At 38.6% G+C, this 14789-nt stretch overlaps 1 protein-coding gene across 1 annotated transcript in view; it reads right to left on the bottom strand.

Moving 5' to 3' along the window:
• Window positions 1-537: 537 nt before the first annotated feature.
• The window catches only part of LOC119575655 (protein similar-like), a 135823-nt gene continuing 121571 nt past the window's right edge, over window positions 538-14789 (bottom strand). Inside the window, 10 exon segments of the mRNA XM_037923285.1 lie at window positions 538-5509; window positions 6599-7029; window positions 7198-7421; window positions 7536-7690; window positions 7814-7840; window positions 7842-7919; window positions 8140-8302; window positions 8809-9046; window positions 9301-9442; window positions 9696-9912. Of these exon segments, the coding sequence (XP_037779213.1) occupies window positions 5093-5509; window positions 6599-7029; window positions 7198-7421; window positions 7536-7690; window positions 7814-7840; window positions 7842-7919; window positions 8140-8302; window positions 8809-9046; window positions 9301-9442; window positions 9696-9912 (2092 nt within the window). The 3' untranslated portion in view covers window positions 538-5092.

Below are 14789 nucleotides of genomic sequence, written 5' to 3'. Positions count from 1 at the left end.
TTACATGAAGCCCATCATTTCATTATATTGTATTCTTCAAAACAATAAAAAAAAGTGTGTTCTTCAATGAAAATTTCTCATCATATCTTACTGGTGTTTAATAAATATCACTGGTTTCACTATATCTCGTTTGTCTTACCTGCTTAGTGTCCTTTGCTCTTTATACCTGTTTTGTTTTGTTTTTTTCATTTTCATATCCTTTCTATAATTTTTTCTTTCATAGGACCTTTCTCCATATAAAAATATTACTTTTCTTCTTTTCTCTCTCTTAATTCTCCTATGTGATTTTTCTTCTATTCACTCTTTTCCTTTCAATTGCATGCGAAGTCTGAAGCTGTGTCTTTTGATATATTCTCAAAATACATGAAATGAAGCTGCCAGATATGGCATCCTTCCCTGACTTTGTCCTATGGGCATTTAATCAAAATCTTGATATGATTACTAAAGTTCAAATTGTGCTGCACCACACATTCTCAAGTAAAATCTTGATGTCATTATTTCAGTTCTTATCTTGAGATAGGATAAGAATACATTCAGTTTGTACCACAGTTTATATATATATATGCAGATTAGTAATGGATAACTGATAGCCACGTGATCAGCTAACATTTAACTTAAAGCATATCTCTAAATTATTTCCAACACATTTGTTTTTAGAGTTCTTACAAATAATATCAAATTTACTTTCCTTGCTGCACACCTGACTTTTGCTTTCTCACAAAATATAGCTGAAAAAAAAGACCAGTTGAGTGACCTAAATGCTATTATAGTCCCTAAAATTAACTTTTACATTACCTTCAGATTAATGTGCTTACTTGCTGCATGTATATTGAAGTACAAGAAGGGTATACAGCTTGTTAACAATGGAAAAAGCATAGCCAAAGTTGTTGCTCCACAGAAAATACATGGTGATAATAAGTTGGTTTTGGATCTTAATATTTTTCTAAACTGAAAACTTGTGGTTACTTGGCAGTAAAAAATATATCTCTCCAGTTCATGTGTCTGCTAAGTAGCTTTTACTTTGTTTTCACATCTTTGACACTTACACTTTACAAAATTAGTTTTAAAAAAGCCAAATGAGTGTGTAGCTTTTGTGTCTAAATGCAGTAATCTAAAGAGAGCAGCACAGACTTTTTTACAAGAAGTGTTTTGGTGACCATGTCAAAAAAGGGGGGGGTGACTCCTTAACAAGACAATTCTACACTGAATTTATTACAAGCTAAATTGATACAATTACAGTTTCATCACTCAAATTTTATGTTTAGCAGATCACTAACCATGGTAATAATTTACATACCTAATTCTTCATAGCACTACAGATTGAAAAGGCATCATAGCAAGAGGCATTCTTGTTATGCAACAATGTATAAAAATCAAAAAATAATATTAATCATTTCAACAATGTTAGGTAGATTTATTTGTAGCAAACCCTAAGCACTTTAGGGGGAATATACAAGTGAAAGATACAATTCTGCTTTACGAAAACGTCAATGCCTCTTTGTTATGAGTCTGGCAGTAACTTGATCTAAAAGAACTCCCAAGCTCTAGGGTAAAGCCTGGGTCAGATATATATATGAGGAAGTTTGACATATCAGAAAATTTGGTTTTCCACAAGTATGAGACATATATACCTGCAGCACAAATTAACTAATATGGCCATAAACTCCTAAAAACCTATGGTTAATATTTTTTCATATATTTTTTTTCGGATTTATGAAGAAATATGTTGCTCATAAAATCACATCACTTGCCAAGCATTCCTCGTCTAATGTCATAGTTCATACCATAATTTGCACTTGACTGAACATATTTCTTCCGTGGAAATCCTTTACATTATTCTAGAAACAGAGTACAGATACTTGAAATCCACATGGCACGCATACTGTGAGTAGAATACTGCAATCAGAAGACATACTCATGAAATTTTATATAAGGTGTTGTGAGATTGTATGACATCAATTTAATTTGCATGGCTGGATGATTTTTCACCATGTTACAAAAATAATCATATGGAAATAAAACATGAACAAGAAAATATTCTGTGATAATAAATTTGAGGATTTTTGTTTTAAACCTTAACATTAAAAGCAACCAAATCTTTAAAAAAAAAAAAAAAAAAAAAAAATAAAAATAAAATAAATCCAATAACATAAAGTTGCACTGCTACAGCAAGCCTATACTCCTTTTCAGTGCTTAGAATATCAAAGAACAAAGAGACAAGAAGAAGGAAAGAAAGGAGAGAGACAAGACGTGGAGAGAAACCAGAAACCAGAAAGTAAAGGAGAGAGGGAGAGAGAAAGAGAAAGAGAAAGGGAGAATGAATTTAGACTAACTTATTACAGCATTCATACTAATGCCATAAAAAGATACACGGTCCACCACCTATATGACATGCATCTAATTTTCAACTTAGAAGGTTGCTGTAAATAGAATGTGGCAGGTCTTACTAGCCAGAAAAGATCCTTAACCTATCTACTCTCCCACAAAAGTCTAGTAACTAAAATAGAAGTGGGATATGTAGAGCAGTAACCATTATTGCAATCGAAGTTGTCTGGAGACAATTCCGAAGAAAAAAAAATAACTGAGTATGGTAATGCAAGAATGTTATTGTCGTTTGTTTGTATTGGAAAATGGGGAAATAAAATTAACTTAAAATATCTCTAAAAAGAAAAAAAAAAAAAAAAGAAAAGAAAAAAAAAAAAAGGCATATAGATAAAGATAAAATAATATAAAGATTTTCTGCATGTATTAACAGTTCACATACAACGCTAAAGACAAAGTTGTCTATAAAATCAGAACTTAATACACTGGAAAAAAAGCCTTCAATTTTGAGACGAATCCTTCTGTCACAGTGTAAAACTGCTAATAAATGCAGACATAAAGTTCCATACATAAATTCTTTTCTAATCATACCACACAGACACCAGTAAAACAGTAAATTATATATATACACATGCATACATCTCCAAGGAGAATTCTTCTGCATTTGGGCAAGTTAATACCAACAGTCATCCTTCTAATTCAAGATTATGTGAATTAAAAATAAACAAATATTTTTTTCCAAAATTATAGCTCTATTATCACACCTCATTAAAATCCCTGTAGCTTATTCTGACAGTCTAATTCAATAATGTCCCGTGATCTTACAAAATACCACAGAGAAGCTGATGATTGATTAACTTTCTTTTTACTTTTTATCACTAATATCCTTTTTTTTAAGGGCGCAAGGTTAATCGAAAATCATAATGGTATTCTGATATGGCAAAGTCCCTCCAATATTCTGAGAGTACCTCCCTTTGCCCTACGTCATCCATCCCAGTTTCGCAATGATGACCAGCTGACTTGAAGAGTGATCTAGCTGACGGGTCTATGGTCTACCAAGCTGCTGCCACGCAAGCTTTTCGGCCACCGAGGTCAGCTGCTTTTACTCATGGTACAGAACAGATGGATGAGCAGCCTACACAGTGGTTTGTCTCAAGCTAAGATCTAAGAATCAGGCCTTAAAGCTCAATCTAGCTAAAGACACTGCAGACTAACACTTTAACATCATGGTTTGAAGGCTTGTTCAATCCCAAACTCTCTCTGACAACACTTGGTCATTTTGGCAGTATTCACAAGTATGGATAAGCTTGTATAAAAGTAATACATATAGGAGGAATGAAAAAAATCACATAAAACCAAAAACAAAAAAATAAAACTCAAGGAAATATATAATGTGAATGAAATAGAATCTGAAATTTGCCAAACTGATCCATTATGATTTATCATTTCAATTATGACATTTTTAGCTAAAGCTGATTGAAAACAATGAACACAAAATGAATATGGAAACTTGTACCTTTTGTGTTTCTTTTTAAAAAGTTCTCTAAACTCCATGGAAACTACATAATTTTACTATCTTTAAGTAACATGGTTGTAAGCTCTGGTGCAAGATATCAGCAAGTAACAAATTTTCCATCTAAAGTTTAGTCAATTGATATCTTCTTTGATAAACTATTCAGTGCTTGTTAACTACAAGTAGTTAAATTAAACATCAAACATAAAAATTGGGCAACTTCGTACCACTTGTCATTTGAAGACCATCTAAAATTTCGTGAAGTATTTACTTCTAGTTTGCGGTAGTGAGATCCAAAACTTGCTGCACCAAATGTTCATATTTCCAAGTTGGCATAAAAATCTAAAGTAAGAAACAGGACAAGGACATATGCAATACTTCCTCAAATGCAGCCAAAACATATTATACTGGACAGCATAAACTGCTAGACCTCTTGAACACCCTAGGCAACTTCTAAAAAAATCCTTTTTGTTTTTATCACTGAAGGGTAATGAGGAGGTACTATAACACTCTGTCCAAGGCACGGAATCACTGTCTTTTCCAGTACAGCAGAATCATTTATCTTTTAAAAAAATCTCTTGTAGCCTAATTCTCAACTGCTCTTGCTTAGGAAGAATAAAAACTATTATGGAAAAAAAACACTAAAGGATTAGCCTTTCATGTTCATATTCACCACAATGTGAAGCTGAACTATTAATTACATCTTCTTGAGAACAATGCCATAACATAAGATTTATATATGCTTTTCCTTTAATTTTTTTAAGTTTGCACAAGTTGCTTTTAATTTCTCTTTAAAAATGTATTGTTAGAGATATGGGGAGGGGGGGGGGAATCAGTTTCAGTCTTGTGCAGCAAAATAAGAAGGTTCAGTGCCACACACAAAAAATTATTCCTAAACTGTGAGACATTAATGACAGTATCAAGGTAGGAAGGAATCGTAATACACTTCAGTAAAACTTGGGATATTCAAATAACAATGAGAGATGACAAATAAGAATATGGTATTAAGCAAGTTTCAGACCTCCTGGAATACCAAAGCTCAAGAGCATTTATCAACCATAATCTTTTTACTTATGTCCCTTCATTTCAACAACATATTGGCCACAAAGAAGGGGAAGTAAGGGGAAATTTCAGAGCTAAAAAAATACTTCTCATTCATTCAAAATCTAAAAAGCAATAATATTCTTCATCCTTTCTAAGAAACTATGAAGATGGATGTTCCCTCAACACAAATCCCTGTTCACTGAACAAGAAACTTTACGGACTCTGATCTAAAGCCATGAGCAGGTCAGATCCCTGGAGCAGACTACAATTATTGGCAGGAGCATTGACCTCATAGTCTAATTGTGTAAGATCCAGCAAGTCTGGAATCGACAGGTCAGGGTCCATCAAGAGCAGTGGGTCCTGGCGGCGCACTCGCTTGAAGAAACCATCTCCTGAGCCCTTTGAAGCGACCTTGATGGCAAGATGTCCGGCATGCATCAGTGTCCCTTGGCTGCCTGTGACAAGCCTCAGTTTGGGAGCAGAAATCTGATTGCCTGTATTGGTTTCCCTGCCTCCCGTGCCAACCATGTCAGTCATCCTGTCTTGAGACGGACGCGTCGTTGCAGAACTCACTCCGCTCCCTCCTGGTTGAGGCTCACACCTCACTATACTTCCAACTTCTTCAACATCCTGCAGTGATGAGGAAAACATGGGTAAAAACAGGGTTCGCTGCAATATCCCGACTAGTCCGAAAAGAGGAATCTCTGCAAAACTAATTGCAATTATGTGAGAATAAATGATCCTCTATAAATTTATCCACATATCAGATTATCTTGGGTAATGCCACAATGCCATTCATTAAGTTATAGATCTAGATTTGTTGGCAAAAAAAATTAACATGCATGTCCTCACATTTTGAATAATTCAATATTAAGAATGCATTAAATGTAATTGCATGTTTCATCTTTAATCAGAATCTTAGAAATTTAAATTCAAAAACTGATCATGATTACTCAATATGAACAACAAAAATGTTCAAATAAATCTGTACTAGTTTTTCACAAATCACATCTACCGGGCTCAAAATAAATCAAGAAAAAGGAAGCACCTACATGAAAACAAGCATAAAATAAACATCTGAAGAGCAAAATGCACACCAAAAATACAGGGACACTGCAAAAACCATGTCATGTCTTAATCATACTGAAGTTGGCGAGAGCTTTAAGAGACGAGCAGGCAAACTACTCCTACGTAATGACAGGCTGTTCGTTCTGTGAATCACACAGACTGGAGACTTTGAGCAATTAGTACTATTCACTTAGGAGTTGGTGACATAGCCATTACATTCCTAAAGTGACAATTGACACCATTCAAAATACATGCTAATGGCATGCTGAAAAAAATAATGGTCTTAAAAATTTCACATACTTTCCCCCCATCAGCTCATGCAAATAAAAAAAAATAATGATAATTGCACTCAAATTTAAATAATGCACAAGGAAACAAAAAATTTACATTGCAAATACAATAAAATACAGTACCTAATACCAATTGTACTAATGCTCCACAACATAGTGAAGTCAAGCAAATACTGAAAAGAAAAAAAACTATGTCTCATGTTGTAGGGTTGTGCAGTTGTCCCTGTACCTTTCTCTCCTTAGCATCATCATCACTTGGCGTGTGAGTGCCAGGAGGCGTGGCGGTGCTCCCTGAAGTGGTACTCAGAGGACTTGCTGGTGCCAAGACTGAGTAGCCAGCTGACTCGTCACGCCCACTCACCAGCAGATTTCGAAGCACTGAGTGTCTACTGTCATTGCTTGAATTCTGATGGGTGCCGAGGCCTCCAGAATGTCTTCCCCGCACCGTGATGGGCTCTTTGCTGATCAGCAGCTGCTGCATAGTGGGGGCATAAGGCGTGGTCAGCAGGCGCACTCCTGTCTGTTGCTGCTGAGGATGCAGGAGTGCTAAATGCCCATCCCCATTTGCTTGAGATGATAGCATCTGTCGCTGGTGATGTGCGAGGGAGCAGAGCTTTTTGTGGGTGAGAATGGGAGATGAATTTGGAGATGGCCCCCTCTTGACAGCCAGTGACATCTGGTTAGTGTCTATGGTGATTAAGGGTGGCGGTGGCTCTACTGTCTCTTGCACCATTACGGCTGGTGGCTCATCCTCACCTTGGTCATTACAATCAGGAGATCCGTCTAATCCATCTGTTATGAGGAGGAAAGATAATGTTTATATCTACATTATCATTCTTAAAGAATTTTTTTCTGTTTGATGGATTTAAATATAGATATGTGGGATTCAGAAGCAATATCTGAAAAATATATTTGCCAACTTTTAATCTACACACAAATGCAATGCTTCTCATCTCTTACCTTTTCCAATACAGTGTCCTGGAAGTACCTTGTTTGGATCAACAAAATTCTCCCCTCCGTCAAAGAACTTGCTTTGTTCATACTGGCTCTGCTGCGAGCCTCCTCCGTTATCAACTTTACTATCTTTCCCTGTGCGACAGCTGGTGATGGGTGGGTCAGTATCTCGCAGAAGCTGAGCAAGACTCGAATCTTCCTTGCTGTTTAAGGTATAAATCTTGGTCTCTCTGGAGAGCAAAGACAAACATTTTATGGAACTTACTGTCTACATTGAGTATATTTCCCAAAAATATAATGAACCCAGTTCCAAAACCATCCAAAAAAGTATTCTGGGGATTTACCTGTGGTATCCAAGCTGGTTCTTTGGAGATACAGCAGGCTCGACCTCTGCACCCCACAAAAGATCATCCGAACTCAACACCAACATTTCATCACTGTGGGGTATGTATGGTGCCCTCATATCAAATTCATCAGAGTCCATGTTGTGGTCTTCTATCTGCAAGAGGAAAACATACCAGCATGATATCAAAGACTTCAGCATCAGTCAACCATTTAGAAACAAGAATAAGCTTTAAAGATAGAGCAGAAAAAAGTATTCTATGATGGACTCACAACCCACCTTGAGCTCCACTTTGGTGAACTCGGTAACCAGGGTTGGAATTCTCATCCAGTTGCGAGAAGAAACTCTCTGTTGTTGTTCTGGGATGACTGCTGCAGCTTAATGTCTGTGAGTTAAGACAACAATCATCAGAAATTTATAGATGACAAACTGTCTGATGCACAAAAATAAACACCCATGTACAAAACAAACACAAAAAAACATGACACACACAGACAAAGTATGTACCTCTCTTAATCTGTTGATGAATATAAACATAACTATATATCTTAACAAATGCTTCTTCCCCTATATTAGCAAACCTGCATGTTCTTGTCACATCTTACCCCAAAATTAAATTTCTTTTCCAGGGCCGATGGCAAAGCCGCCTGAGAGAGCAAAGGCTTTGGGGGTTCAGGCGTGCGGAGTCCACCTGAGGGAGGGCTGCTGCAACTGGAGGCTGGGCTGTTACCGATGCTGTTGTTAATAATCACGTTTCCTCCACTAAGTCTATTAAAACAGAAAAATTATTCTAGAGTTTAACGGTCAGTTTTCATTTATGTGATCTGGGATTTTCTTTCAAAAAATGCATAATCTAATTTCTACCTTAGCAAGCAAACTTCATATAAGCAGGAAATTTTTTAAAGTTTTCATTGGAGAGAGAGTGAGAATGAAAGAAAGAAAGAAAGTGAGTGAGAGAAAGAGAAAGAGAAAGAGAGAGAGAGAGAGAGAGAGAGAGAGAGAGAGAGAGAGAGAGAGAGAGAGAGAGAGAGAGAGAGAGAGAGAGAGAGAGAGAGAGAGAGAGAGAGAGAGAGAGAGAGAGAGAGAGAGAGAGAGAGAGAGAGAGAGAGAGAGAGAGAGAGAGAGGAAGAGAGGCAGAGAGAGAGAAAGAAAAAAAAAGTAACAAACAAACAAACAGTAAAGAAAGAAAAAAAAAAAAAAAGGTGAAAAAAGAGATAGAGACAGAGAAAGAGCCAAAGAAAACACGAAAGAAAGAGAGAGACACCGAGGCTGACCTGCTGCTAAGACGCTTCTCCTCACTGATTAGTTTTTTCTCAAAACCGGAGTTGCTCTCCTGCTCTTCGGACACAGACGAGGCAGTGGTGAAGAGGACATCAGTGGCAGAAATGGGTATCTGGGCGTAGTCAAATGAGAACATATCATCCAGGTTGGGCATGAACGCAGGCAGGGGCACGCACGTGTCACCCCCCGAGGGAGCCAAGTGGGTCAGGTCCTCAGGTTCTTCCTTCAGCACTGAAATAAAGATAAAATGATGATTACTTTTCATTTAATAAAATGATCATCTAAGTTTAAGTTTTAAGTAAATTCTAATCATCACATGCTGTGTGTTGTAATAATGTCCATATAGACAAACAAAATACAATTCTTTCACTTATAAACATTTTATTAATATCAATAGGAATTAAAAAAAAGAATTCTATGGAGGACAAAATCTTACAGTGTTCACACATTAACAAACCAATCTATTCTAATAAAACATTTCTTACCTGTGCATTGTGGATCATCTTCAGAGAACGTCAAATATCCTTTGTTCATTTCCTCAGTACGAGGAGCAAAGATCTTGGATGTGGTTGCCACAGGTGTCGGAGGCGGGCCCACTGGTGTCACACGTGGAGTCTGGCTCTGAGTCTGTAAAAGGATAGGTGCTGCTCTTGGAAAGTTGCTTATGCAGAAAAATTCCATACTAAGATCATGAAAATCCAATAAACTTCAAGAGTCAATCATACCACTACTGCCTTTGCCGAGAGAATCAAATATATCAAGCATTACAAACCCCAGATTTTGGCCTATAAAAGCAATCCATTAAATTCTGGAAAACCTTTCTCTGCAACGATTTTTCTAGCATTAGTTAAAGCAGCCATTACATAAACGACGGACTCACCTTGGGCTGGGATGGAGACTTGGGCAGAGGGAGTGTGGGCGTGGGAATGCTGGGAGCCACAGTGGGGGGTGAAAGGCTGACAGGAGGGGACCGGCTGTCCACCTTGCTGCAGGTGCTGTCTGGCTCTTTGCTGCTGTTGCTGCTGCTGCTGCTGCTGCTGCTCTTGCTGCACATCAATTGCAGCTCTGACACAATCTCTCCTGGAGACTCCACACCACTGTTAATGAACAGACAGGTTGCATTAATGTCAAATTACTTTACAGTACCATTACCAGGAGGAACATGCAAGCAATAACACATTTCTCGAAAAATTCTATATGAATCATCAGCTATTTACTGAGAAAATTCCATATGGAGTATTAAAGCATATAGCTGGCTAAGAAAATAGGACAACACTGCAGTCATTTTTGAAGACCAAGGTAATGTTTCTAAACCATCAAAATATTCTCCTTAGAACAGGGACTAGAAATGACAAAAGAGTAAAGATGAAAGAAAAAAATCTTTTTTAGGTACCGATGTCAATTTTCTGAAGAAAAAAAAATTATGCCACGGTAAAAACTATCTACGAAAGTACTCAGAGACTACCTGCAATAAAAAATAGGTATAATGCTATTAAAGTCATACTCATATGAGAATTACTGCTAGTGAACCACCAGTGACTTTCTCAAAACAAGGGAATATTCTTGACAAACAGACGTGTCAGCCTTGATTCTTGGCCTATATTTAGTCCTCATGGCTGTCATGACTGAACAGTATCAACAATCACTGCTGTAACAGGACATGCTGTGAAATCATGAACAAAGTGAACACCTGTGGCACCTCTTTGAACTAATTTACTAATGGTTCAGTCAGATGAGAATTCAGATGCCCTATTACTCACTCAAGTATTCTCTTCATTTTCTCAACAATCTTACAGAGCCTTTGGTTGAGGAACAATGATCTCAAGACTTTGAAATTCAGAATATCATCTATTTGTATATCTATATCACATTTCTTTCACATACTGCACCTCATATATCTCCTCTCTCTCCATATCATTCTCCTGCTAATCCTATATCCCTACCTTCACTTCACTTCACTGGAGAACTTTTTTGGGATTTGATAAAATATATTTTCTCAAATCTCAAAAAAAGTATCCATTTTCACTGGCTTATCCTTCAATCCACTGCTTCTCTGGTTAATACTCATACCTTCTTATCAACATGTCCCACTATCTATCCACCCCCCTACCAAATTGTCCATCAACTGCCAACCACTTACCCATAAAACCGCACCCCATACACATCACTCGTCCAGTGCCAAGCATCATTTCCCCATAAAAGCAAGGCCAAAGTCCACACCCCCGTTCAGTTCCAGCAGCCGTCACACAAGAGGTTGAGTAATGGTGTGGCAGCTGCCCAGATCATCTCCTCAAGGCACCTCAAAGGAAGACGAATGGCCTGCATGCTGAGGCTGAACCCCATATAACTCCCCAGGATTTATTGAATAACCTGCCAGCTTTATATATATATATATATATATATATATATATATATATATATATATATATATATATATATATATATATATATATATATATATATAAATTTTAGGAACACAGGAACTGGGGATTCTAAAAGCCTGATATGGCACACAATAAACAACAAACCAGTGGCATACATGTTCTTTACCACAGCCTTTATCTTTACCAAGACACTTTCTTGCATTGTCAATTTTAGGCACAGCATAATTCCTTAACTTAGATTACAAACATTTCCTTTCCTTCCTTGCAGTTTCTCTTTTGGTCAGCTGCATAACATACAAGCACCTTGCATCAATGAAAAGACATCATTTGACACTTCCTCCGAACAGAAGATTCACACCTCATTCACAAATGTTTGCTCTCATCCGTCCTCACTCACCTGTCCCCAATCCCTCCTTTGCTTATCATATTTCTTTATCAACTCATTTCTTTGGTCTTTTGGTGCCCATTTCATCCCCTCCTTCATCTTCCTTTCCTAACTAACCTTTATCCTACACATTTTTTTTTACTTTTTTGTTTCCATCCTTGTTCTTCTCATCTCTCCCTCACTCCTCTATGAGGGAAGGAGGAAGGAAGGGAGAGAGGGAGAGGAAGGAGGAAAGAAGGGAGAGAGGGAGAGGAAGGAAGAAAGGAAGAGATGAGGAAACGGATGAGGATGAGAATGTAGAGAAATTGATGATGATGATGATGATGGTGGTGATTGATGGATGATGATGATGATGATGATGATGATGATGGTGATGATGATGGTGATGATGATGGTGATGATAATGGTGGTGATTGATGATGATGATGATGATGGTGATGATGATGATGGTGATGGTGATGATGGTGATGATGATGATATGGATGTGATCATGATATGATGTGATGATGATGATATGGTGATATGATGATGATATGAGATGATGATGATGATTTTGTATTGTTGATGAGATGTGCAAAATGTGGTTTTGCAGATGATGATGTGATGGTGATGATTGATGATGATGATGATGGGATGATGAGATGGATGTGGTATTTGATATGATGAGATGATGGGGAGATGAGATGATGTGATGAAATGTGTGATTGATGATATGAGATGATGGTGATGATGATGATGGTGATGATGATGTGATGGTTGATGATGATGATGATGGGATGATGGGAGAGAAAGATGAGGGAAGGATGAGGAGAGAGGGGAGAAGGATGAGGATGAGAATGTAGAGTAATAGATGATGATGATGATGGTGATGAATGATGGGGATGATGATTGATGGTGATGATGGTGATGATGGTGATGGCAGTGATGATGATGGTGATGGTGATGGCAGTGATGATGATGGTGATGATGGCAATGGCGATATTAACCCATTAGAGGTGGATGTATAAAGATGGGATGGGGAATTGGGGGCAATGAAGATAGGTATGTATGGGAATGATGATTTTTTTTTTTTGTGAATAGAGGCAGATATTTTTTTTGAGTGAAGTGGTGATTAAGTGGTTTGAAATTTTATTTTAAAGCCAAAAAAAATGCAAAGAATTTATATGAGGGAATGTATTTATTGGATATGGGGATAATGATAATATGGAGTTATATAAAAAAATTTAGTTGGATGATATAGGGAATTTTGGGATGATGTAAATTGAAAATTGAATAATATTTGTAGTATTAGAAGAAGGAAGGTATCTGATTTGGTATGATTGGGGGGATGTGTGGGAGATATAGGGAGGAGGAGGATATGAATGCACCGATATGGTTAATAATAGTAAATAAAAATAATACGAATTGAAAAGGGTGAAGAAAGAGAAAAGTGTGACCATAAAAAATGCAAAGAGAGAGAGAAAGAGCAGGAGGCGTGGCAGTGGGCCTCCGGGAAGACGAAGTACAGGGGCCCGGGGGGGGGGGGGGGGGAGAACTGGCGTCCTTGATTCATGATCCTGCAGTTATATTGCCAGCATGTGCAACCACGCCGAAAATGGCTTCTCCGTTCGCGCGGAACTCGCCGCTTAAAAAAAGAAAAAACAAACGAGAGAGGGGGGGGGAGGGGGGGGGAGGGGGGGAAGGGGGGAAAAGGGGGAGGGGAAGGAAGAGAGGAGGAGAGAAGAGAGAGGAAAAGAGAGGGAAAGAGAGAGAGAAGGAGAGAAGAGGAGAGAGGAGGGAAAGGGGGAAAGAGAGGAGAGAGGAGAGGGGAGAGAGGAGAGAGAGGGGGAGGGGAAAGGAGAGGGGAGGAGGGAGGGGAAGAGAGGAAGGAAAGAGGAAAGGGGAAAAGAGGAGAAAATTAGATAGAGACAAACAGCGACGAAAAAAAGACACAGACGAAAAAAAGTCCATTTCTCCCAAGTCGGAAAAGCATTTTGTTCTCGCCGCGCCGCCCGAGAACATTCCCGCCCTGCTGTTGCTGTTGCTTCTACTTCTTCATCTTCTTCTTCTTCTTCTTCCCTTCCCCCTTTCCCCTTTTTTCCCCCTTCCCCCTTCCCCCTTTCTTTTTCTTCTTTTTCTTCTTCCAAATTCTTTCTTCTTTCTTATCTTTTTTTTTCCCTTTTTTCTTCTTTTTCTCCTCCTTATTCCACTCTGTGCCCGCCTTCTCGCCCCCCCCCCTTTTCTCGAACTTTCCCTAAACCGCAATCGAGAGAAAACTTTGGCAATCGATCTCCCGGCGATCTTTCATCACCGTTTAAAAAGGAAGAAAAAAAAAGGAAGAAAAAACAAGTGAACATATCAGCGCGGGGGTTGGGGGGGAGAGGGAGGGGGAGGGGAGGGAGAGGGAGGGGGAAAAGAGGGGGGAAAAAAGGAGAAGGGAGGAGGGGCGAGGGGGGAAAAGAGAGCAAGAAGGAGAAGGAAGGAGAGAGAGAAAAAGAAAGAAAAAGAGAAAAAGGAGGAGAAAGAGGAGAACGAGAAAGGGAGAGGAGGGAGTGAGGAGCGGGAAAGAAAGGGGGGGGGGGGGGGGGCATGATGAGACCCCCAACAAATAAATAGCAAAGGATAAACGGAAGAACAGAAAAACAAAATGATAAAGCTGATTCCAGAAAGTAGAAAATAGTCAGCAGACGCGATAGGGGGAGGGGAAGGAGGAGGGGGAGGGGAGGAGGGCAAGGGGGGGGGAAGGGGGGAGGCGAGTTACTGCCATCGCTCGACACTATTTCGACGGATTTTTTTCCTTTCTTTCTTTCTTTCTTTTCGTTTGGGTATAATTCCAAACGACTTTCTTTTTTTTTCTATACCGACTTATTCCAAAATTTATGACCAGCTTTTTCCTCTCTTTCTCCAGGAGCGTCGCACGCCCTTCCTCTCAACCTACAAAAAAACCCCTAAATATACTGATCTAGTCATCTCTTTATGAATAGTAAATGAATTCAGAAATGAAGCGCATTTGGGATTCCATCTCACTGGAATCTCCTTTTTCCGTTGTCAGTGTTATTCTTCTTGGCATTTTGTATCGTGGCCGATTCCAGAACCTCGGATTTTAATCCGGGATCCGGATTTACAGGATTCGGAATCTCCGAGAATTCCCTGGATTTGGGTCTCTCTCTCTCTCTCTCTCTCTCTTCCCCCCTTTTTCCCCCCTACCCTTCCTCTTTTTTCCCCC

This window comes from Penaeus monodon, chromosome 7, assembly GCF_015228065.2.
Source record: "Penaeus monodon isolate SGIC_2016 chromosome 7, NSTDA_Pmon_1, whole genome shotgun sequence".
In the NCBI taxonomy this organism is placed as follows: domain Eukaryota; kingdom Metazoa; phylum Arthropoda; class Malacostraca; order Decapoda; family Penaeidae; genus Penaeus; species Penaeus monodon.
This window is presented reverse-complemented; position numbering and strand designations above follow the sequence as displayed.